General features: G+C 41.2%; 1 protein-coding gene across 5 annotated transcripts in view; it reads right to left on the reverse strand.

The window, feature by feature from the left end:
* Nucleotides 1–24,485, reverse strand: part of mtr (5-methyltetrahydrofolate-homocysteine methyltransferase) — a 76,347-nt gene that overhangs the window by 13,202 nt on the left and 38,660 nt on the right. For all 5 annotated transcript variants that reach the window (XM_072580548.1, XM_072580550.1, XM_072580551.1 and 2 more), the window contains 9 exons: nt 23,776–23,865; nt 23,401–23,553; nt 19,083–19,190; nt 14,665–14,765; nt 7,916–7,983; nt 7,199–7,319; nt 2,905–2,986; nt 686–784; nt 202–277 (listed from right to left, as the gene is read on the reverse strand). In XM_072580548.1, the coding sequence (XP_072436649.1) occupies nt 202–277; nt 686–784; nt 2,905–2,986; nt 7,199–7,319; nt 7,916–7,983; nt 14,665–14,765; nt 19,083–19,190; nt 23,401–23,553; nt 23,776–23,865 (898 nt within the window). The remainder of the gene's footprint in view (nt 1–201; nt 278–685; nt 785–2,904; nt 2,987–7,198; nt 7,320–7,915; nt 7,984–14,664; nt 14,766–19,082; nt 19,191–23,400; nt 23,554–23,775; nt 23,866–24,485) is intronic.

Consider the following 24,485-nt stretch of genomic DNA (forward strand, 5'->3'; position numbering starts at 1 on the left):
CTCCAATTCCTTCTGGTACAACGCTTTAAAAAAAAGAATTGTCTTGATGTTTCCCTATGAGTTCCAAATATTTCAATGTAGTGAAAACAAATAAATTAAATTCTACATTAAAAATACATTTCAAAATAGTTTCTGAAATGATTATTCAAATTCATCTGTGACAATAAGAACGTTAAGTAGATAAGTTATGTTATTACTGACCTGGCTTAGGATGAGAAAGCCAGTCTATATGGAGCCCTCTATTTCTGGCTTGCTCTAATGTTAAATAATTTCTTTCCTGCAAAGAATAAAATTCTGATCAATGAACAGACAAATTACCTGTGACACTCATACACATCAAATTTCCTCATCAGCATAATTGCATATAATTGCCAACACTCATTGCAAACTTAAAACTTTGAGATTAGAGTAGAATAGGATAATTGATCCATTAGCTCATTCTTTCATGAAACTGATTTCCTTAATATTGACTGAAACAAAGCCACTTAATATCACAAAACAAGGTTAAACATGAATATTGATTTATTTTTCTGAACTAAATTCCAAATGGTCTATCCTTACATTTCTTAACACCTCAACCCAGACCTATTCTCATTCAAAGAAAACATCATTTTCTTCCTTTCCTCAGAGAAAGATGGAACCATTATGTCTCAGTATTTGATGTATAATTAGTGTATAAACTGACCATTAAAGAATCATAATAATCCTGTCGAATCTCTTCATATTCTTCAGTTACTTCCTCAAAGTAGTCATCCTTAAGGTAATCATCCAAAAGTTGAGAGCACTACAATTTATAAAACAAGGGGATATGTATGAGCCAAAAAAACATTCAAAGAAGCATAAAATAATGTAGTCACAGACAAGATTGTAGCTGAAAAAAACATTGTAAAATGGTCTTTTCTAAGAAATATGCAAGTTTTGTATTACCAAATGATTATTAATAATATACTTTACAAGTAAACACTTTCAAAGCATGACAAGTTATTAGACATGTCTCACATTTAGAATGATTCACTGAAGCTGTTAGATATTTATGGGTCCTATTATTCCAAGCATTGATGTAGGGAATTGAAAAATACATTGTTTGTGTAATGGTGAGTTTTTAAGAAACAAGAAGAATCAGAAACAGCAGTGGGAATAATACTTGGGAATGGTATGTTTAGAAACAGGGGTCTGAAGCAGCATGTTTGTGTGAAGCGAGTTTAAAGTTATCATAGTGGGAACTTCTCCAGCTGTTCTTGAAGCCCAAACTCATTTCTCAAGGCAACTAGAAAAATCACAGGGACCATTGAAAGATTTGTATACTCAAGAAGCCTAATAACTGAAACAGCTGTGTGGTACTCTGAGTGCCAATTCAAAGCAGCAATGGCTGAAGCTTGCGATTCTTGAGCAGCAGGTCTGCCAACACTGTTTTGAATTGCTTCGGTTAGTTTACATCAACTTGACTACTACTGTAATTGTATATTAAGCCATCAGTCACACATAATAGAAATGATCTTGGTTTAAATGTTTGTAAATGGTTTTGATTTTTCGCTGCACAGGTGGTTAAAAACAAAGAACAATATTGAACAAAAATAGACACTTCGGCCCTCCAAGCCCACACAGACACATTTTGCTCTTCCATCCTAAAATTGTCTTCATTTACAGAATCCGTATCTTTCTATTCCCTTCTTATTCATGTATTCATCTAGGCACTTCCTGAAAGCTGCTATCGTATCTGCTTCCACCGTCTCCTCTGGCAACGTGTTCCAGGCACTCGCCACCCTTTGTGTGAAAAGCTTGCTTCGCACATTTTTTTTACACTCTTCCCCCCACCCACCCCTCAATCCCTCGTATTTTTAACCTGTGTCCCCTAGTAATTGACCACTCCACCCTGGGCCTCATACTTTCCACTCTATCCATGCCATTCAAAATCTTATAAACATCCATCAGGTCACCCCTCAACCTCCTGCCTTCCAGTGAAAACAAACCCAGTCTATCCAACCTTTCTTCATCGCTAAAATCCCCACAAATTAGGTAACATCCTGATAAACCTTTTTTGTACCCTCTCCAAAGCATGTACATCCTTCTGGTAGTGTGCTAACCAGAACTTTATGCAATATTCCAAATGTGGCCGAACTAAAATTCTATAAAGCTGCAGTGTAACTTGTCTATTCTTATACTCAATGCCCCTTCCAATGAAGGCAAGCCTGCCATCAGCCTTTTTTACTACCTTATCTCCTTGCGCTGCCACCTTCAGTGATCTAAGCCAGTAAGCCAGTTCTACATCCATCTTGCTAGCTAACCCCAATACCATGTGACTTCACCTTTTGTATCAATCTGCCATGAGGGACCTTGTCAAAGGTTTTATGAAGTCCATGCAGAAAACACTAACTGCTTTTCCCTCAATCATCTTCATCACCTCCTCAAAAACGTGATCAAGTTAGTGAGGCATGATCTCCCCCGCATAAAACCATTCTATTGCTAATAAGTCCATTTGTTTCTAAATGTGTGTAGATCTTGTCCCGGAGAATCTTTTCCAATAATTTCCCTACCACCGATGTGAGACTCACATGCCTGTAATTTCCAGGATTATCCCTGTTCCCCTTTTTAAGTAATAGGGGAACTTTGGCTATTCTCCAGTCCTCTGGAGCGTTACCTGTGGCCGAACAGAACACAAAGATGTCTGTCAATGTTTCAGTAACTTGCTCTCTGGCTTCCCTCAATATTCTAGGATAGATCCCATCAGGGCCTGGGGACTTACCTACCTAAACACCTTTTAAGAAGCACAAGGTGAAGAATATTTACTAAGTCCTTTAAATATAAAATGGGAAGTTACATAAAATAAACCAAAACAAATAACTTCAAAATAACAATTCTCAAACGATAAGGTAAATGTGAGAGCAATCTCATGAGAACACTTACCACAACAACACTCTTCGAAGCATCTAGGACATGAATAGCAGGTGCATTATACTTTGGTGCAATTTTGACAGCAGTATGTGTTCTGGAATGATGAAAGGCAACACAGAACCAAATAGGTGCAAGTTAGTTGAGATTTGCACTAGTTTAACTGTTCTGGGCAGAGTAGCTGAGCCACATCAACTAAAAAGGCACCTACACTGCACAAAGTTTTCAATTATTAGCTATAGTGGTAGCAAACAAAAATGTGTTAGGTCAAATAATCTTAGTAAGATTCTATACAGGAGGAGTAGACCAAAGCAAACTAAATCTCACTAACATTACATGAAAGAAAATGAATATAGTGGACATAAAGCCAGAGACTTTAAGGGAGTACAGTAACTATCTTTCATTCCTGGATTGGCTGTCAGTATTTATTGTTTGCCCCTAGCTGCCCTTGAGACACTCACCAGTGGTGAGCTGCCTTCTTCAAACGCTGCAGTCCACATGCTGTTGGTAAACCCACAATACCAACAGAGGAAATTCCAGGATTTTGCCCCTGTGACCCTGAAGGAATTGTGATAAATTTCCAAGTCAGGACGCTTAGCAGCTTGGAGAGGAATTTTCAGATGGTGGAGTTCCCATGTATCTATTGTCCTTGTCCTTCCAGATAGAAATGGCCATGGGATTGAAAGGTGCTGACAAAGGAGCTTTTATGAATTTATGATGTGCATCTTGTAGACTGTACACACTACTGCTACTGAATGGCAGTTGTGGGGTGGATATTTGCAGACATGGTGCCAATCAAGTGGACTGTTTTGCCCTGGCTGGTATTAAGTTGGGGCTATTCTTGTAAATGTAGATAGGCTTTGGGAGTCAGAGGGTAAAAACAAGGACTGCAGATGCTGAAAACCAGAGTCTAGATTAGAGCAGTGCTGGAAAAGCACAGCAGGTCAGGCAGCATCCGAGGAGCATGAAAAATCGACATTTCGGGCAAAAGCCCTTCATCAGGATTAGAGGCAGGGTGCCTGCAGAGTGGAGGCAGTCTGGTTCAGCTTCTGTTCATTGGTAACCCCAGGATGTTGATAGCAGGGGATTCAGTGATATTAACACTGCTGAATTTCAAGGGACAATGGTTAGATTACCTCTTGTGGAGAAGGTATTTGCCTGGAACTTGTGTGATGCAGATGTTGCTTTACACTTTTCAATCCAAGCCTGGATCTTGTTCAGGTCTTGCTGCATTTGGAGGAGTCACAAATGGTGCAGTACATTGTTCGCTAATGATTACACACTCTGATCTTATGGTGGAGGGAAGGTCATTGAAACAGCAGCTGAGGATGTTTGGGTATTAATAGCACAGATTAGGGATGGTAAGAGCCATGATTAGTGAATTCAGTGAAGAAACAGGTGCCGGAACAAATTACTGCTGATGCCTGAATCTGTACTAAAAACAAAAAAATGCTGGAGATCACAGCGGGTCAGACAGCATTCATGGAGAGACAGCAAACTAATGTTTTGAGTCTAAATGACTCTTCATCAGAGTGGATGCCATTGTGTAACAACTTTCCAAAAGACTAGATAATGAATATCACTTCATGTGGCATGCACAATATCCTAGCAGATTACAACATTTAACTAGGCATATGAAGGGATTATGCCTGAATCTTTGATTCTCTTGTTCCTCGGATGCTGCCTGACCTGCTGTGCTTTTCCAGCACCACAGTCTCGACATAGATATGTTATGCTTTAACTTCATGTAAGCACATTGGCTCAGTGGTTAGCACTGCTGCCTCACAGCGCCAGGGACCCAGGTTCGATTCCAACCTTGAGTGACTGTCTGTGTGGAGTTTGCATGTTCTCTCAGTGTCTGCGTGGATTTCCTCCGCATGCTGCAATTTCCTCCCACTGTCCAAAGATGTGCAGGTTAGGTGAATTGGCCATTGTAAATTGTCCATAAGTGTTTAGGGATGTGTAGATTAGGTGCATTATAGTCAGGGGTAAATGTAGAGTAATAGGGTAGGGGAATAGTTCTGGATGGGTCACTCTTCGGAGGATCAGAGTGAACTTAGGCCAATTGGACCGTTTCCACACTGTAGGGATCCTATTCAACTCTATTCATGTCCTTTCAGTATGTAACTAACCTTGAAAAGATATGACATGCTTATACGATGGGGTCTTCAGCCAGGTCTTGCTGAGGCTAGTGTCTGTAGTAAACATTGTGTTTTTACTGGTGGAACTTTTGCACAAGTTACAGTCATCATTAGTGTCATGGGAACTGTATCTAAAGAATGGTCATATAATTAATTTATTAAATAAAGAGAATTAACCAAACATCTCTGTTTTCTGTTCTTCAACTTGTATTAGAGTTGGAGGGCATATTGTTATTTGATAGTATTTTTGACTTCAGTGCAAAAGATATGACAATATGCTCTGAAGCAGTAGTCATGGAAACAATACAACTGAACAGAGGTGTTCATGAATAAAAGGCCATGGAAAGTTAGCACTTGATACTTCTTACAATACAGGCACTGTTTTTAGAAGCATCAGGAGTCCACCACAGTTTAATAATGTGACCTGCTAAAAATTACTCTTCTTGGCTTGCAGATGATAAATGGTCAGTTAGTTGAGGTACTGAGGGAACTTCACATCAAACAGCTGGTGTTCTAGCAAGGATGTAACTGTAACATTTCAGGAAAGATGGATAGGGGGAGAAAATTGGCTGAACAATAATAAAAAAAAGGATGAATAGCTATTTAACAAACATCTAGCCACTGTTAATTAATTAACAGTTGCATTTTATCAAGGCAAGAGAGGTGGAGTATGAAAGTAAGCAAGTCTTGCTACAATTCTACAGGTCATTAGCAAAGTCACATTTGGAGTAGTATGTACAGTTTTGCAAAGGGAGGGACATGCAATACAAGAGGCTCAGAGAAGGTTTACAAGGCTGAAAGTAAACCTCAATTTTTGAGGATGTATCTCTGAAGATGGACGAGGGAGATCCAGTAGATGTAGTGTAGCTGGACTTTCAGAAAGCCTTTGATAACGTCCCACGTAGGAGGTTAGTGAGCAAAATTAGGGTGCACGGTATTGGGGCAAAGTACTAACTTGGATTGAAAGTTGGTTGGCTGATAGGAAACAAAGTAGTGATAAACGGCTCCATTTCGGAATGGCAGGCAGTGACCAGTGGAGTTCCGCAGGGATCAGTTCTGGGACCGCAGCTTTTTACAATATATTAATGATATAGAAGATGGTATTAGCAATAACATTAGCAAATTTGCTGATGATACTAAGCTTGGTGGCAGGGTGAAATGTGATGAGGATGTTAGGAGATTACAGGGTGACCTGGACAAGTTAGGTGAGTCGGCAGATGCATGGCAGATGCAGTTTAATGTGGATAAATGTATGGTTATCCACTTTGGTGGAAAGAACAGGAAGGCAGATTACTACCTAAATGGAATCAATTTAGATAAAGGGGCAGTACAGAGAGATCTGGGTGTTCTTGTACACCAGTCAATGAAGGTAAGCATGCAGGTACAGCAGGTAGTGAAGGAGGCTAATAGCATGCTGGCCTTCATAACAAGAAGAATTGAGTTTAGAAGCAAAGAGGTTCTTCTGCAGCTGTACAGGGCCCTGTTGAGACCACACCTGGAGTACTGTGTGCAGTTCTGGTCTCCAAATTCAAGGAAAGACATTCTGGCTATTGAGGGAGTGCAGTGTAGGTTCACGAGGTCAATTCCTGGACCGGCAGGATTACCTTACACTGAAAGACTGGAGCGACTGGGCTTGTATACCCTTGAGTTTAGAAGACTGAGAGGGGATCTGATTGAGACATATAAGATTATTAAAGGATTGGACACTCTGGAGGCAGGAAACATGTTTCCGCTGATGGGTGAGTGCCGAACCAGAGGACACAGCTTAAAAATACAGGGTAGACCATTTAGGACAGAGATGAGGAGAAACTTCTTCACCCAGAGAGTGATGGCTGTGTGGAATGCTCTGCCCCAGAGGGCAGTGGAGGCCCAGTCTCTGGATTCATTTAAGAAAGAGTTGGATAGAGCTATCAAGGATAGTGGAATCAAGGGTTATGGAGATAAGGAAGGAACAGGATACTGATTAAGGATGATCAGCCATGATCATATTGAATGGTGGTGCAGGCTCGAAGGGCAGAATGGCCTACTCCTGCGCCTATTGTCTTTGATTCCTAGCATGAACTAGGGGGTATCTAGCAGTCTCCCATTTAAGACTGAGATGACAATGAATATCTTCTCTCATAGAATCATTACCATTTGGATAACATTCTATTCTATCTAGTACTTACTTTGAGGTTGTTGCTCCACCGATCAGTAAAGGTATTTTCATATTCAATCTTTCCATTTCCTTGGCAACATACATCATCTCATCCAAAGATGGTGTTATCAGACCAGATAGTCCAATAATATCTGTCATAAAATTTTTAAAACTGTTACAAATTCACAATACCGATATTTCAACTAAATCAACACTTGCTCAGATATGATCTCCACTGGGGCCTAAACCTTTGGATTTGAACTTGAAATCTTAGGTATAGAATTGTGCAAATCCATCAGGAAGGGACCAGGAATAGAAAGCTAATTAGAGAAAAGCATTTCTGAAGTTTTTAAAAATGTATTTCCCAGCAGCTGATTTAGAGGATTCTAGCACAGGTGAGGTTTTGAGGTAGATTGTGATCTGGGTGCACAGACAGTGAAATGGTGGAGGGAAAGTAATTTGCTTTCAAAAGCACCAGAATTGAATCTTTTCTTTCATCATTGCTTAGTGACAAGTTTACTGATTTTTAGAGAACCAGAAGTGAGTCAGGGACAAAGACTAAACTTAAAATTTATATGAGATTTCCTTGGCAAACAAAATCAGCTTCAATGCATGCAGTTTCTTACGCACTGCACACAAAATGCAAGAAGGAAAAAACACAGCATGGAAAATAAAAACCTACATGGATGTAAATGAAGGCGTTTAGCCACCAAGCTTATTTAACGGGGTCAAAGAAAGTTATTTGTACCTGCTTTATTGTCAATAGCTGCTCGCAGTATCTTATCACATGGAGTCATCACTCCCAGATCAACCACTCTGAAACGATAATCACAAGAGTTGTAGAATCAAAGTTTGTTTTTGAAGGAACATGCAAGTATATATCCTCAGTCTGGTTATCCCAACAAGACACACTATTATGAACTATACACAGGCAGTTCTGCTATAACATATCTTTCATTAACACGAATTGGCTGTAACATGATTGGGTGAATAAGGAATGCTGTTTCTAAGTATGAACTTATAAAGTGTGTGTTGGCAATAATGCGATTAGATCATCAGCACTTTAAGTGTTGTTTGTGTTGTGTCATTTTTATATGATGCAGGGTCGAACAGGAACTCAATTATTGAATTTCTGGAAGAAGTGCCTATAATGCTCAATTTAAAGGTCACATCATTTTTTTGTGTGTATGAAACAATCTACATGAAGTTCATTGAATTTGACACTGATATCAGACATCTGGTTCAGAGTAAAAGATAGAAATTTTGATTTATTTAATATTGTCAGTTTTAACTAGGTACAGTGAAAAGTGGATGTTGGTCTTCTGGCAGGAATAACTATACTTAGGAAATTTGTAACTATAATCGCAGTTACAGGATTTTAATGTGCTGCATTAGATCACACTATAACAAAGTCATCTTTCCTCAAACCAAAAACGTCACAACAGATTTTGAAAAGTTGGTATTCTACACAAGTTGCTGCCATTTGCTTGACTGTTCTGTTAATTGGAAATACACTTTAAAGATTGAATCAGTTTCTAAAAGTTAGAAAACAATAAAGATTGTTTAGAAATATTTGTACAAGTACCTTTTTCATGCTTCTATGAAATTATGAGTACTGAAAAGAGCTTTAAATTGAATTGTTGGATCGGAGGGACTAGGACTGGATTTTGAGCAGCATTTATAACTTCCAGTGCAAAATATCTGACTGAGCAATAATTAATCCAGTGATACTGCTACCTCAATTTATAGTATACAATGGTGCATTTCATTAGACAAATAACTTCTTCCCTCCCAAATTCTTTTTGTTTTATAATATATTTTTAAGAAAAAATAGATTTTTAAATATTACAACAAATACAAAACAATGCAATTCAAAACAGTACAAAAAAATAATACAAAACTAAACCCAAATAATAAAAAAAATTCCCCAGCCCACCCTCCTATACGAATGTACAAGCATATATAGAGAAGTATAAAATTTTTTAAAAACCTAAACTAGCTATTTAACTAACTAAATAAATACCTAACAACAAACAAATAAATAGTAATAACTCAGCCCAGCCAAACAAAACACTCATACATTCACAGTTCCTCCTCCCTGGATATTGGACTCATGAAACACAAGAGTTACGGCTATATAAAAGCCCTTGTTAGTGTGGCAGATAAATCTGTGTCCAGGTATTTCAAAAAGGGTTGCCATGTCTTGTAAAAATTCTCAGTTTTGTGGTGTACCATATTTGTGAGAAAATCCAGGGGAATATGCTCCATAACAAATCTTCTGCCAACCCGACAGGCCTGGGGGCTTTTCGGATATCTAACCTAGCAAGATATTCGTCCTTGCACAGAATGTAAGAATATTGAAAAGTTTTTCCTTATGCGAGTCTGCAGGAAATACAATGGGTAGGCCCAAAAGGAGCGAAATAGGGTCCTTCTCCACCCCTACACCTAAAATCCTCTCCAATGCACCCACCACAGCGTTCCAATATGTTTGAAGCCTGTCACAAGACCAAAGACAATGGGTAAGAGTGCCCGTGCAGACCTTGCACTTGGGACATACTGAAGATACCCCTGGTTTAAATTTTGACAAACGGTTTGGGGCTAAGTGGACCCTGTGGAGAATCTTCAACTGTAAAGCATGGGTCCTATTGTAAATTGATATCTTCCTTGCATTCTCCCAAATATCCTCCCATGCCTCTGATGAAACTTCAACACCCAGCTCTCTTTCCCACATCTTGCAGTGTTGATCAGACTCATCTGAGGTGGCACCCCCCAACTGGTGATATAAAGTACTGACAGTGTACCCCTTAGTACCCCTCTTTCTATGTCAGATTTGTAGGGATCAGTCAAAAGTGTGGTCTTTTTTTTTTTGAATAAAATCCCTAACTTGAAAAAAACGAAAGAGGTCTCTATTAGGCAACCTGTCACCATGTCCATGCCCTCCTCCCTCTCCCACCCCAGTAGAACCAACTGTTTGTTCTTTCCAGTCTGGCAGTTGGACATAATATTGTTCTGCCATTCTCACATTTCCATGACTTACTCTGAACTATCATTATATTTTCTCCCCCACTAATCGCATAAATGCTTACCCCTCAATACTTCACATCAGCTCTGACGAAGAATCATTTAGATTCAAAACGTCAGCTTGCTTTCTCTCCATGGATGCTGTCTGACCTTTTTTGTTTTCAACATAAATTCAACTTTTTTTTTTAAACCCAGTTCCCAAAATCCCAATCATATTCTTTTCCTATATTACACTTTGGAAAAAAAATCCTCCAAGAAGCTTTCTTTAAATCGACACAAAATTATTGATTTATCATAAAACGAAGCTTAATTAAAAGGTGCAAAAACTGTTACCCACACAGAAGGGGGAAAATGGATTTCTCTCTGCAGTGATTCATTGGGGAAGAAAACACTTTTGGGTAATGGTTAGTTCTTGAAGAAAAAAAAGAAAGAGAGTGTGGAATGTTCAGATGGCTGTTGCTCTGATGTTTTGGTACATATAAACAGTCACAAGCAGTTGTCTCTTGGGTCTTGCTAAATGCAGCTTGCTCAAAAAACAAAGAACAATCATGAAGTCTTCCAGACACTCTTCAGGCAATCAGGTTCCAAAAGGGACACACAAAGATATTTCAGAAAGGTAGTAAAGTAATTGTGGCAGATTTGTGGTGATTAGTTAAATCTTTCATTCAGAGGATACTAGTGACACATCCTTTCTAAATCTGACAAGAAATTTCAGCAGTCAAAATAACAAAATCAGATTTTTTAAAAACCCTATCTAAAAGGCTTTTTTTTAAAAACTCACTAGATACAGACATTGTTGACTCGGCCAGAATTTATGGTTCATCCTTAGCTGTCCTTAAGAAGGTAGTTGTGAGTACACTTTATACACTTTTGCAATCCATTTGGTGTAGGTACACTCACAATGCCATGAGAGAGGGAGTTCCAGGAATATGATTCAGTGATATTGAAGGAATGGCAACACGTTTCCAAATCTGAATGTCACTGGTTTGGTGAGGAGTTTACAGGGTTGGAGGGGAGCTTACAGGTGGTGGTGGTGTACCTGCTGCCCTTATCCTTCTTAACTGTAATAGTCTTGGATTTGGACGATGCTGCCTAAGAAGCCTTGGTGAATTTCTGCACTGCACCTTGAAGATGGTGCATGCTGCTGCTTAGCATTGGTGGTGAAAGGACTGAATGTTTATGGATGTGGTGCCAATCAAATGGGTTTTGTCCTGAATTGTGTCAACCTTCTTGAATGTTGTTCGAGTTGCATTCATCCAGGCAGATGGAAAGTATTTCATCACACTCCTTATTTTGTGCTCTGTAGATGTTAGAGCATAGAACATGACAGTGCAGTAGAGGGCTGAAAGGCCTGTACTGCACTATGTTGGGCCAACCTGTGAAATCAATCTGAAGCCCATCTAAACTAAACTATTCCATTAGCATCCATATGTTTAACCAATAACCATTTAAATGACCTTAAAGTTGGCGAGTCTAAGACTTTTGCAGGCAGGGTGTTCCACGCACTTACTACTCTCAGAGTAAAGAAACTACCTCTGACCTATATCTATCACCTCCCAATTTAAAGTTATGTCTCCTTGTGCGAGCCATCACCATCTGAGGAAAAAGCTCTCACTGTCCACCCTATATATCTCTATTCTGTCACCTCTCAACCTTCTTCTTTCTAATGCCTCAAGTCCCTCAACCTTTTCTCAAAAGGCCTTCCGTCCATACCAGGCAACATTCTAGTAAATCTCCTCAGCACCCTTTCATTTGCTTCCACGTCCCTCCTATAATGCGGCGACTATGTACGCAATACTCCAAGTGCGGCAGCACCAGTTGCCACATGACCTCATGGCTCCAAAACTCTCTCTACCAAGAAAAGCTAACACACCGGATGCCTTAACAACCCTATCAATCCAGGTGTTAGCTTTCAGGGATCTATGCACATCGACACAGAGATCTCTCTGTTCTGGATGTAGGTTTGCTCACTGAGCTGGGAGGTTCATTTCCAGATGTTTCGTCACCCTACTAGGTAACATCTTCAGTGGGCCTCAGATGAAGCAGTGTACATGATTCCTGCTTTCTATTTATATGTTTGGGTTGGTGATGTCATTTCCTATTTTTTTCCTCAGGGAGTGGTAGATGGGCTCTAACTCAATGTGGTTGGAATGCCATGCTTCTAGGAATTCTCGTGCATGTTTTTGTTTGGCTTGTCCTAAGATTGATGATGTGTTGCTGCTGTTTTAGTGTGGGCTAACACGTAGCTAATGAACTTGAAAGACCCTATACAGACAACAAGCGAAACTAATGTCATTTACAAAATACTGTGCAAGAACTGTAACAAATACTACAGTGGACAAACAGACAGAAAACTAACCACCAGAATACGTGAACACCAACTAGCCACAAAACATGACCCTCTCTCACTAGTATCCTTACTTACAGATAAGGAAGGACACCACTTCGACTGGGACAACACATCAATCTCAACCTCTTGTATACTGGAGCTACAATTCAGGTTCCCATCTCTCTGCTGAATTAATTTAAACCCTCCCAAAGAGCATTAGCAAATTTGCCCCCAGGATATTGGTATCCTCTGGTTTAGGTGTAGGCCATCCCGTTTGTAGAAGTCTCAACTATCCCAGAATGAGCGCCAATTATCTAACTATCCAAATCCCTCCCTCCTGGACCATTCCTGTAGCCACGTGTTCAACTCCTTTCTCTCACTATTCCTCAAACTGTTAGCACATGGCATGGGTAACAAACCAGAGATAACAACTCTATTTGACCTAGCTCTAAGCTTCCACACCAGCTCCCTGCATTTCTGCCTTAAATCCCCAACCCTTCTTCTACCTTTGTCTTTGGTACCTATGTAGACCACAACTTGGGGCTGCTTGCCCTTCCCCCTCAAGGACCCTGAAAACATGATCCAAGATATCACGAACCTTGGCACCTGGGAGGCTACACACCAACCGTGAGTCTCTCTTGTTTGCACAGAATCTCCTAGCTGACCTTCTAACTATGGAGTGCCTAACAACTAATGTGCTGCTCTTCTCCCTTCCCTTCTGAGCAACAGGGACAGACTCTGTGCCAGAGACCTGTACCCCATGGCTTACCCCTGGTAAGTTATCCCCTCCAACAGTATCCAAAATGGTGTACTTGTTATTGAGGGGAATGGCCACAGTGGATCCCTGCACTGTCTGCTGGTTCCCTTTCTGTTCCCTGACATGAATCCATCTATCTTTATCCTGTACCTGAGATGTGACTACCTCCCTGTAACTGCTCCCAAATACCCGCTGTGCCTCCCAAATGATCCGAAGTTCATCAGCTCCAGTTTTCTAACGTGGTTTCCAAGGAGCTGGAGTGGGGTGCACTTCCCGAAGATGAAGTCACATTCTACAGGAGGGGGCCAAAGGGCCTGTTTCCATAGTATAGCCCTAATCTCCATTCCCACACAGAGAGACAGACAGAGAGAGAGACAGACAGAGAGAGAGACAGACAGAGAGAGAGACAGACAGAGAGAGAGACAGACAGAGAGAGAGAGACAGACAGAGAGAGAGAGACAGACAGAGAGAGAGAGACAGACAGAGAGACAGACAGACAGAGAGAGAGAGACAGACAGAGAGAGAGAGACAGACAGAGAGAGACAGACAGACAGAGAGAGAGAGAGAAATAGCTAGTAATTTATCAATCTGGCGCACAGAACCTTTTTTTGGTTAGAGGTGGAGGATGTGTGGGAGACAGTACCTGAGTAGTGTTTTGGGTAAAACAACAGCCCAAATATATTACCTTACTTACCCAACTGTCCCGTGTCTGCTCCTGCTCAATGCATTCTACCTATATACGAGGTAAGCTTTTAAACAATTAATTTACCTACCCAACAGCCCTCTGTTCCTCACTCCCACTATAAAATGGACGTCCCTGATATTTGAGGTAAGCTTTTAAACGATTAATTTACCTTCCTGGCAACCCTATATTGGACAGGCTTTGGGGATTCAAGAGGTGAGTTACCCGCTGCAAGATCCCTAGCCTCTGACTTGCTCTTGTAACCACAATACTTATATGACTAGTCCAGTTCAGTTTCTGGTCAATGGTATCCACCCCCGTATGTTGATATGGGTAGTTCAGTGATGGTGATACCATTGAATGTCAAGATGATTGGATTCTTATCCAAAATGGTCTTTGCCTGGCACTTGTGTGGCACTAATGTTATTTGGCACTAGTCAGCCCAATTCTAGGTATTGTCCAGATCATATTGCTTTTGGGCATGGATTGTTTTATCTGCTGATGAATGGCGAATGATGCTGAACATTGTTCGCTGATGACTGCACATCACCGGTTCTGCCTTATGATGGAGGGAAAGTCATTGATGAAGCAGCGAAGGACGGTTGGCCCAAGGACACTAATCTTAATTTGAAAAGAATTACAACTCTGGAAGAATGAGAAACCGAACTAACAAGTGGAAGAAGACAAGATATGATGTTGTAAGTTTACCTGAAGTTGTTGCAAGCCAATACCACACCAACAATGTTCTTGCCAATGTCATGAACATCTCCCTTCACAGTGGCTAACACAATAGTGCCTTGATATGGGCTCTGAAAAATAATACAACCTGTTGATTGTAAACATTTAGAAAACTGAATTGTTACGATAGCTTGACTTGGTTTACAAAACTGTAATTAGATTGAAATTACATCAAAGAACAGGTTATTCAGACTAAATAGGCTGTCAGAGCATTTCTGCTCCACTCAAAGCACCACAACATATTTCAACTCAATCAGTATAACCATTTATCCCTTTCTGCCTCCTGTATTTATCTGGTTTCCCCGGAGTACATGAAAATTGGATGCAGTCAGTTCAGTGGTCTTTGCTTCTCGATTCCAACATTGGCTAGCCATGCCCTTTGTGTTCAATTATTTTTCTCTGAAAGTTTTCACTGGTTTGTAGGAAGTACAGAGCAACTGATTCACTTGGATAATGTCCCTAATTTATCAATTCAAAGTCACAGCTCACAGCAATTGAAGGAAAGGTAACTGGTTTTCTGCAAATTTAGATTAGGTTCCCTACAGCATGGAAACAGGCCCTTCGGCCCAACTAGTCCACACCGATCCTCCAAAGAGTAACCCACCCCGACCGATTTCCCTCTGACTAATGCACCTAACACAATGGGCAATTTAGTACGGTCAATTCATCTGACCTGCTCATCTTTGGTCTGTGGAAGCAAACTGGAGCACCTGGAGGAAACCCACGCAGACACAGGGAGAATGTACAAACTCCACACAGACAGTTACCCGAGCCTGGAACCGAACCTGGGACCTTGGTACTGAGAGGCAGCAGTGCTAACCACTGAGCCACCATGCCACCCCAACCGAGCTTTTTTTAAACCTCAGAACAGGCAGCTTCTACTGGCGAGGCACACTCTTGAATCTTTTCTTCTGTGTGTCAGTGTCTCTAGAACATGTTTCCAGTTCCAACTGCTCAGTTATCTGAGAACCAATCAGTTTCACTTGCAAATAACACCCCAGCTCCTGATCATCTACATTTTGCAGGAACCAAAGCACTATTTTTAAAAGCAACTCTTACTCCTTGTGGTCCATAGTTTTTAAAAGATACAACAATAAAATGACACACTTCTTACTGTAAAGAAGCTGTCCCTGAGTTCCTTGTCAGATTTAGTTGTAATTGTTATGCTTTCAAGAAACTGCTCAAAGTTTTCCCCATTCTTGTGTACTTTTCTCATCAGGTTTTATTTTCTGCTTCTTTAACTGATCCAATTTCTCCCTGGGAGCATTAATTAGTCTCTAATTTAAATTAGGAATGTATCAACCTAATACGAGGAATAGTTAATTCAACCCTTCAACCCATGGCTTTAAGTTAAAGATTAAAGCCAAAGATTTATTAATCCAAACTGTGTTCACTATGCTTTGGCCTCACAAACAGGGGTATGTCATAAATAGCAGTGTGTCTAGTCTAAACAAAACACAAAAAGAAAATTTTGAACGTGTAATTCTTAAGGCAGGAAATATCCTATCTCAGTCACACATAGAAATGATGAAAAGAATAATCAAATCAATTTTACATAACAGCTTTTCAAATCTCTAAAACATCACAAAGTCCTTCAAACAAAAATAAATCAGAACAACAAAATAATTAATTGTAAATATTACATCTATAGCGATTAGAAAGAAAGAAATGAGTGATTGGAAAATTGGGATTTACGACTTATTAGGATGGTGGAAACCATTAAACACAGAAACTTTCAGAAAGACAATTGAATAAATAGACTGAAAAAAAACTGAAGGGCTATAAAGAAACTAACTTGAATATTCATCAGTATAGAAGGTACAAACTTGATGGACCAAATGACTTCCTTTTGAGCTGCAATATTCTGCCTCATTAAATCCACAACTGCCTTCTCTATCCCACGGTATCAGTATTCGTGGCTGTGAGCACATTACCAGCATATGTCATAACCAGAGAAAGGTGGTAGAACTCACTGGATTTCAAAGTTAAGCAACACCTAAAAAAGGTGTAAGTCAACAGTGCTATAAATATTTACTAGGTCAGATAACATCGGTGGAGAGAGTAACAGAGTTAATGGGTACGACGCATTCCTAGACCATCCATAACCTCATCACCTCAGGGGAACTCCCATCCACCGCCTCCAACCTCATAGTCCCACAACCCTGCACCGCCCGTTTCTACCTCCAGCCCAAAATCCACAAACCTGACTGCCCCGGCCGACCCATTGTCTCAGCCTGCTCCTGCCCCACCGAACTCATCTCTGCATACCTCAACACGGTCCTGTACCCCTTAGTCCAAGAACTCCCCACCTACGTTCGAGACACCGCCCACGCCCTCCACCTCCTCCATGATTTTCGCTTCCCTGGTCCCCAATGCCTTATCTTCAACATGGACATCCAGTCCCTGTACATCTCCATCCTCCATCCCCCATCACGAAGGACTCAAAGCCCTCCGCTTCTTCCTTTCCCGCCATTCCAACCAGTACCCTTCCACTGACACCCTCCTTCGACTGACTGAACTGGTCCTCACCCTGAACAACTTCTCTTTCCAATCCTCCCACTTCCTCCAAACCAAAGGAGTAGCCATGGGCACCCGCATGGGCCCCAGCTATGCCTGACTCTTCATAGGATATGTGGAACAGTCCATCTTCCGCAGCTACACTGGCACCACCCCCCACCTTTTCCTCCGCTACATCGATGACTATATCGGCCTCAAATTCACCTGGACCGTCTCAGACTCCTCCCTCCCCCTCCTAGACCTTTCCATTTCTATCTTGGGCGACCGAACCAACACGGACATTTTACTATAAACCAACCGACTCCCACAGCTACCTAGACTACACCTCCTCCCACCCTGCCCCCTTTAAAAACGCTGTCCCATTTTCCCAATTCCTTCGTCTCCGCCGCATCTGCTCCCAGGAGGACCAGTTCCAATACCGTACAACCCAGATGGCCTCCTTCTTCAAATACCGCAATTTCCCCCCCAGACGTGATCGACGATGCCCTCCACCGCATCTCCTCCACTTCCCGTTCCTCTGCCCTTGAGCCCCGCCCCTCCAATCGCCACCAGGACAGAACTCCACTGGTCCTCACCTACCAACCCACCAACCTCCATATACAGCATATCATCTGCCGTCATTTCCGCCACCTCCAAACAGACCCCACCACCAGGGATATATTTCCCTCCCCTCCCCTATCAGCGTTCCGAAAAAGACCGCTCTCTCTGTGACTCCCTCATCAGGTCCACACCCCCCACCAACCCAACCTCCACTCCCGGTACCTTCCCCTGCAACCGCAAGAAATGCAAAACTTGCGCCCACACCTCCCCCATTACTTCCCTCCAAGGCCCCAAGGGATCCTTCCATATCCGCCACAAATTCACCTGCACCTCCACACACATCATTTATTGCATCCGCTGCACCCGATGTGGCCTCCTCTATATTGGGGAGACAGGCCGCCTACTTGCGGAACGTTTCAGAGAACACCTCTGGGACACCCGGACCAACCAACCCAACCACCCCGTGGCTCAACACTTCAACTCCCCCTCCCACTCCACCAACGACATGCAGGTCCTTGGACTCCTCCATTGCCAGACCATAGCAACACGACGGTTGGAGGAAGAGCGCCTCATCTTCCGCCTAGGAACCCTCCAACCACAAGGGATGAACTCAGATTTCTCCAGTTTCCTCATTTCCCCTCCCCCCACCTTGTCTCAGTCAAATCCCTCGAACTCAGCACCACCTTCCTAACCTGCAATCTTCTTCCTGACCTCTCCGCCCCCACCCCCACCCCCACTCCGGCCTATCACCCTCACCTTGACCTCCTTCCACCTATCGCATTTCCAACACCCCTCCCCCAAGTCCCTCCTCCCTACCTTTTATCTTAGCCTGCTGGACACACTTTCCTCATTCCTGAAGAAGGGCTCATGCCCGAAACGTCGATTCTCCTACTCCTTGGATGCTGCCTGACCTGCTGCGCTTTTCCAGCAACACATTTTCAGCTCTGATCTCCAGCACCTGCAGTCCTCACTTTCTCCTTAATGGGTATGACCCCTGATTGCAGAAGGGGACTCCATGCCCAATGTTAATTCGCCACCTTCTCTCCAGATGACTGCATTTACCAAGATGGCATGGGCATGAGCAAGTGGACCACTCACTGATCAGTGTCTCTCACCTGACAAAACTATTAAATCCAAGTCAATAATTTAGGTAATAGCTACAGTTTTTATTTCAAGTTTCCAGCACCTGCAATATTTTGCTTTGAAAATACTCGAAGAAAATAAAGTCAGTACTAAATTTAGATGCAAGATGTTTAAAAACAGGCCTTCTAATAAAATAATAAAGGAGGCCATATAAGCCTGCAATCTCAGTTCTATATACAACAACTTACCATTTCTTCTGAATGACCTGTCTGTGCCAGTCTTTCCTCTCTCTCCTTCTCCATGAAGGGGATAAGGTAATTCACAGCTTTTTTCATTACACGAGCAGATTTAACAACCTGATGAGATAAATCAGCTTTACAAAACATTGAAAAATGTTTGAAAATGCCTCAAATTGGACACCTCAAAATCATTAAATCATGCCCAGGTGAAAGGTCTTCAAAATTGTAATATAGGCTCATCTCGCAAAAAATCTCAGTTGGGCTTTGAAATTTACCATCTCCTGCTTAAGAATTTTTCTCTTTAATAAAAAGGGACTATTCAGACACATGTTTAAAATTAAAAGTAAAAATGAAAATTCTCCTCCAGACAGGGCTGGAAGCAGAGTTATTGAATAAGGCACAGGTAAATAGACTCCAGACAACAAGGAAGCCAAAAGGGTAGGCAAGTAGAATACAGGCCAAAACCAGATTGGACATGATTTTATCCTAATTCATATGTTTGTATTTGCAAAACTAATTGCATCTAAGTAAACTCAGTATTAACTGATCAAAATTCACATATTCATAAGATATCTTTGATAATTCTGTCATCTCTGTGCCTAAAAACAGAGGTTTCTACTGATTCCTTTGGTATTGCCATCCTTTGGTACTTCTCTGTAATTCTTCATTGGTTAATTATTGTAAATAAGCTTGATATCAACTGATAGGTCCAAGAATAGTGAATAGACTAAAATGTTGGTTGAGTGCCTTCCTCAATTTGCTGAGGCAAAGCATAACATTCCCTTCTGCACCCCAGGATTGAATAAACGTAAAGGTTAATGAACATGGTGGGACTAGGTCAGGTCCATGAACACTGCAGGACTGGTAGTCTAAAGTGTAGTTATTTTAATGCAAGGAATATAACAGTCAAGACAGACAAGTTTAGAGTCTTGCATTAAAATGGGACAATGGTGTGGCTACCATTATAGAAACATGGTTGAGAGAACAGTAGGACTGGCAGCTTGGGGTTTAGATGTTCCAGGTGAGACAGAGAAGGATGGAAAACTGGTGGGCGAGTTGTACTGTTGATTAAGGAGAATGTTACAGCTGCACTTAGAGGGGACATCTCAGAGGGCTCGTCCAGCAAAGCCATATGGATAAAACTTAGGGATGAGAAAGGTGCATCACTACAATGGGGTTATACAATAGGCCTCCTGTTAGCTAGCAGGATATGGAAGAACAGATAAGGAAGCAAATCATGGCAAAATGTAAAAACAATAGGGTTGCTTTGTGGGTGATCTTAACTGCCCCAATTTTGATTAGGACTCCATTCGTGCCAGGGGTTTAGATGGGACAAAGTATGTACGTAGTCCAAGGGGTTATGGAAGGGGCTGTGTTATAAAATGAGCCTGACCAGATAATCCAAGTTTCAGTGGGGGAGCATTTTGGGAAGAGTGATCATAATTCTGTAAGTTTCAGGATAGTTATGGATAAGACTGATATTCAGGTGAAAATGTTAAATTGGGGAAGACAAACTACAACAGTATTAGGCAGGAACTGATGATATTGGATTGGTGTGGCGATTTGAGGGTAAATTCACACACGACATGTGGGAGTTTCTTAACGGCCAGTTGATTAGAGTTCAGGACCAGTATGTTCCTGTGAGGATAAAAAAAAAAGATGGCAAGATTTGGGAACGTTGGATGACTAGAGATGTTGAAAGTTTAGTCAAAAAGAGAAAGGAAGCAGATGTAAGGTTTAAGAAACTGAAGTCAAACAATGCCCTTGAGGAGTATAAAGGAAGCAGAAAAAAATTAAACAAGAAATTAGGAGGACTAGGAGAGGCCATGAAATGTTCTTGTTAAGGTTATGGAGAATTCCAAGTCATTTTATACATATGTTAGGAGTAAGAGGATAGCTATGGAAAGGGAGGGCCACTTAAGGACAAAGGAGAGAATTAATGCATAGAGCCAGAGCAAGTGGGTGAGGTCCTTATATGAGTACTTTGCACTGGTATTCATGACATACATGATGGTTAGATTGGGGAGGGATATGTTGATAATAGTAAGAAGGAGGTGGTGTTGGGTGTCTTGAAAAAAAGCATTAAGGTAGCTAAATTGCCAGAATCTGATGGGATCTATCCTAAGATACTGAAGGCAGCAAGGGGAGAGATTGCTGGGACAGAGGTCTTTGTATCCTCTTTAGCCACAGGTAAGTTCTCAGAAGACTGGAGAATAGCCAATGTCATTTCTTTATTTAAGGGCAACAGGGATAATCTAGGAAATTATAGGCTGGCAAGCCTAACATCAGTGGTGGGGGAGTTATTAGAAAAAGATTTCTAGTGAACAGGATTTACTTGCATTTGCAGAATAATGGACTTATTAAGGATAGTCAGCAAGGCTTTATGCAGGGGAGGTACTGTCTCAAAAAAATTTAATAAACTTTTGCATAATTTACAAATGTGATAGATGAGAGTAGGTTAGAGGATGTTGTCTACATAGACTTCACTAAAGCATTTATTATTATTCCTCATTCGTGGAATGTGGGCATTGCTGGCTGACCGTCATTTATAGCCCCTCCCTAGTTGCCCTTGAGAAGGTGGTGGTGAGATTCCTTCTTGAGCTGTTGCAACCTGCTGTGGATTAACCCACAATGCTCTTTGGTGGGGAATTCCAGGATTTTCACCCAGCAATAGTGAGGGAACGATGATATATTTCCAAGTGAGGATGGTGAGTGACTTGGGAGGAGAACTTGCAGGTGGTAGTGTTCTCATATCTGCTGCCCTTGTCCTTCACGATGGAAGTGGTCGTGGGTTTGGAAGGTGTTGGCTGAGGATCTTTGGTGAATTTCTGCAGTGCAGCTTGTAGATAGTACACACTGCTGCTACTGAGGGTCGTTGGTGGAAGGAATAGATGGTTGTGGATGTGGCGCCAATCAAGGTCCTTCATGGTCCGGAAGATTGAATCACATGGAATCCATGGTAAGCTGGCATAGTGGATACAGAATTAGCTTGGTCATAGAATACAGAGGGTAATTGAGGAGGACTGGACATCTGTGATCAGTTGTGTTCTGCAAGGATCAGTACCGAGGCTTCTGTTGTTTGCAATTTATAAACAATTTGAATGAAAATGTAGGTGGAATGACCTGTAATTTTTCAAATGACATGAAAGTTGATGGGGTGGTGGATAGTGAGGAATGTTATGAAAGGATAGAGTTCAGTTGGAAAGGTGGGTGGAGAAGTGACAGATGGAGTTTTATCCACACAAGTGTGAGGTGGTGCATTTTGGTAAGTCAAATGCATGAGGAAAGTATACAGTAAATAGTTGGACCCTTAGAAGCACTGATATAAATGGGTATCCTGGGGTTCTGTCCATTGCCTTCTGAAAGTTGCAACACCAATGGATAAGGTAGTAAAGAAGGTATACGGCATGCTTGTCTTCATCAGTTGGGCATTTTGGAGTATGAAAGTTGGCAAGTCATGTTGCAATTATATAAAGCTTCATTTGGACCAAATTTGGAGCATTATATGCAGTTCTGCTTGTCACCCTCTACGAAGCATATGGAGACTTTGGAGAGGGTGCACAAAAAAAGGCTTACTCGGATGTTGCTTGAATTGGACTATATTAGCCATTAAGAGTAGACAAACTTAGAGTATTTTTGATACAGTGTGGGAGGTTGATGGGCAACCTACAGAAATATACAAAATTTTCAGAGGCATAGATAGGGTGGATAGTCAGAGATGAGGGGCCGCAAGTCTGAGGTAAGAAGAGGAAAGTTAAAAGCAGATGTGCGAGCAAAGTTTGCTTTTTTTAAAAACACAAAGGGTGATAGGTATCTGGAATACACTGCCGGGGAGATGATAGAAGCAGATCAATTAGCCAAGCTTAAGATGCAATTAGACAGACACATGAATATGCAAGGAATAGAAGGATACAGATCACATGCAGGAAGGTGAAATTAGTTATGATTGACATCATGGTTGGCATGGACATGTGGGCTGGAGGGCCTGTTCCTGTGCTGTACCGTTCTATGTTCAAGTTAAAGTTGCAGTAGTCCTGGTGAATTATACAGCTGTTTTCTCAGCAAGAGAAGACTGGTGGTGGTTTAACCTGGGGATTAGCACACCTAAAGAATGGAAAGAAGTTGAGAAGCAGAGTCCATCAGGGGAACCTCAGCTGAAGCAGGAATTGAACCCATGCTGCTGGCATCACTCCATGTCGTAGAACAGCTGTCCAGCCAATTAAGCTGCTGACCCTCAAAAGATTGAGTAGAAAATAGAAGTAAAATCAAATGGCAATGCAAATACACCTTAATCTTTACATAACGAACTAGCTTATTCCAGTCTTACCTGTGGAAGAAACATTTTTCCTGTTCCAAATAACTCTCCCACAACTTTCATTCCATTCATTAGAGGGCCTTCGATTATATGTAAAGGCCTGGGGTATTTCTCTTGATTGGCTCTTGCTTCTGCTGTATCTTCTACTACATATTTTTCTACACCCTGAAGAACAATAACAGAAGTTGAACTAACGCAGCAGAGAAACACAATAAGCAAAATCTTGGGTGTTGGGGTGGTGGGGGGGGGCGGGGAAGAGAGGAGTTAGAGAGAAAAAAAATTCAAAACAGAAGAAGTTTACAAAGCAAATCTTATTCACACTGGAAATCCCAATCGCTTCCACTTAAAATGTGCCACTCTCAATCCCAGACATATTCAAGCATTTACCTTTATCAGAGCATAGACAAGTCGTTCCTCAACGGAACCATTCCTCCATTCATCAGTATGTATAGTTTTCTTCCCACCAGTGGTATGATTCTGAAAGCAACAGTGACCCAGTAAATCAGTATATTTTAGCGACTTTTCACGACTGATTTAAGATTGCTGCTTATATTTAACAGAGTAAACTTAAGTGTACTTACTACAGGAGCCAGGACATAATTTACTTTGTTCAGAAAGACTAGACGAAATCTCTCAAGGGCAAAAGTAGTAAAACACAACACCGGTCAGCACTAATGATATAAATTTGTATCAATGGTAGAACAAGTTTAAAAGTAGCATTGTTCCTACTGAAACCACTCTAAATAGATTTTGTTCTCCAAATTTTCATATGCATTTTGACTTGCCACCAACATTAGGAATCTATTTAATCTTCAAATGTTATTTCGTGAACGCAGGCACTGCCTTCAATATTTTTGCCCATTTACAACCATAAGTACTGACCATTAACTGTTCTATTATCATGCAGATGCTGGTGATGGAGTATTTGAACCCATAGTTCACTGAATATGTCAGTATTGAGATGTTCTTGAAGAATTTTAAAATTTATTTGTTATTGGTATCATAATTACTATTTAAAACTTTTTTTTAATATAAACTGGAAATCTTCGGGATCAGGTTAATTCACAATGACATGTTTGTCAATGAAAGATTGGAAT

Source organism: Chiloscyllium punctatum, chromosome 11, assembly GCF_047496795.1.
Source record: "Chiloscyllium punctatum isolate Juve2018m chromosome 11, sChiPun1.3, whole genome shotgun sequence".
NCBI classification, from domain to species: Eukaryota; Metazoa; Chordata; class Chondrichthyes; order Orectolobiformes; family Hemiscylliidae; genus Chiloscyllium; species Chiloscyllium punctatum.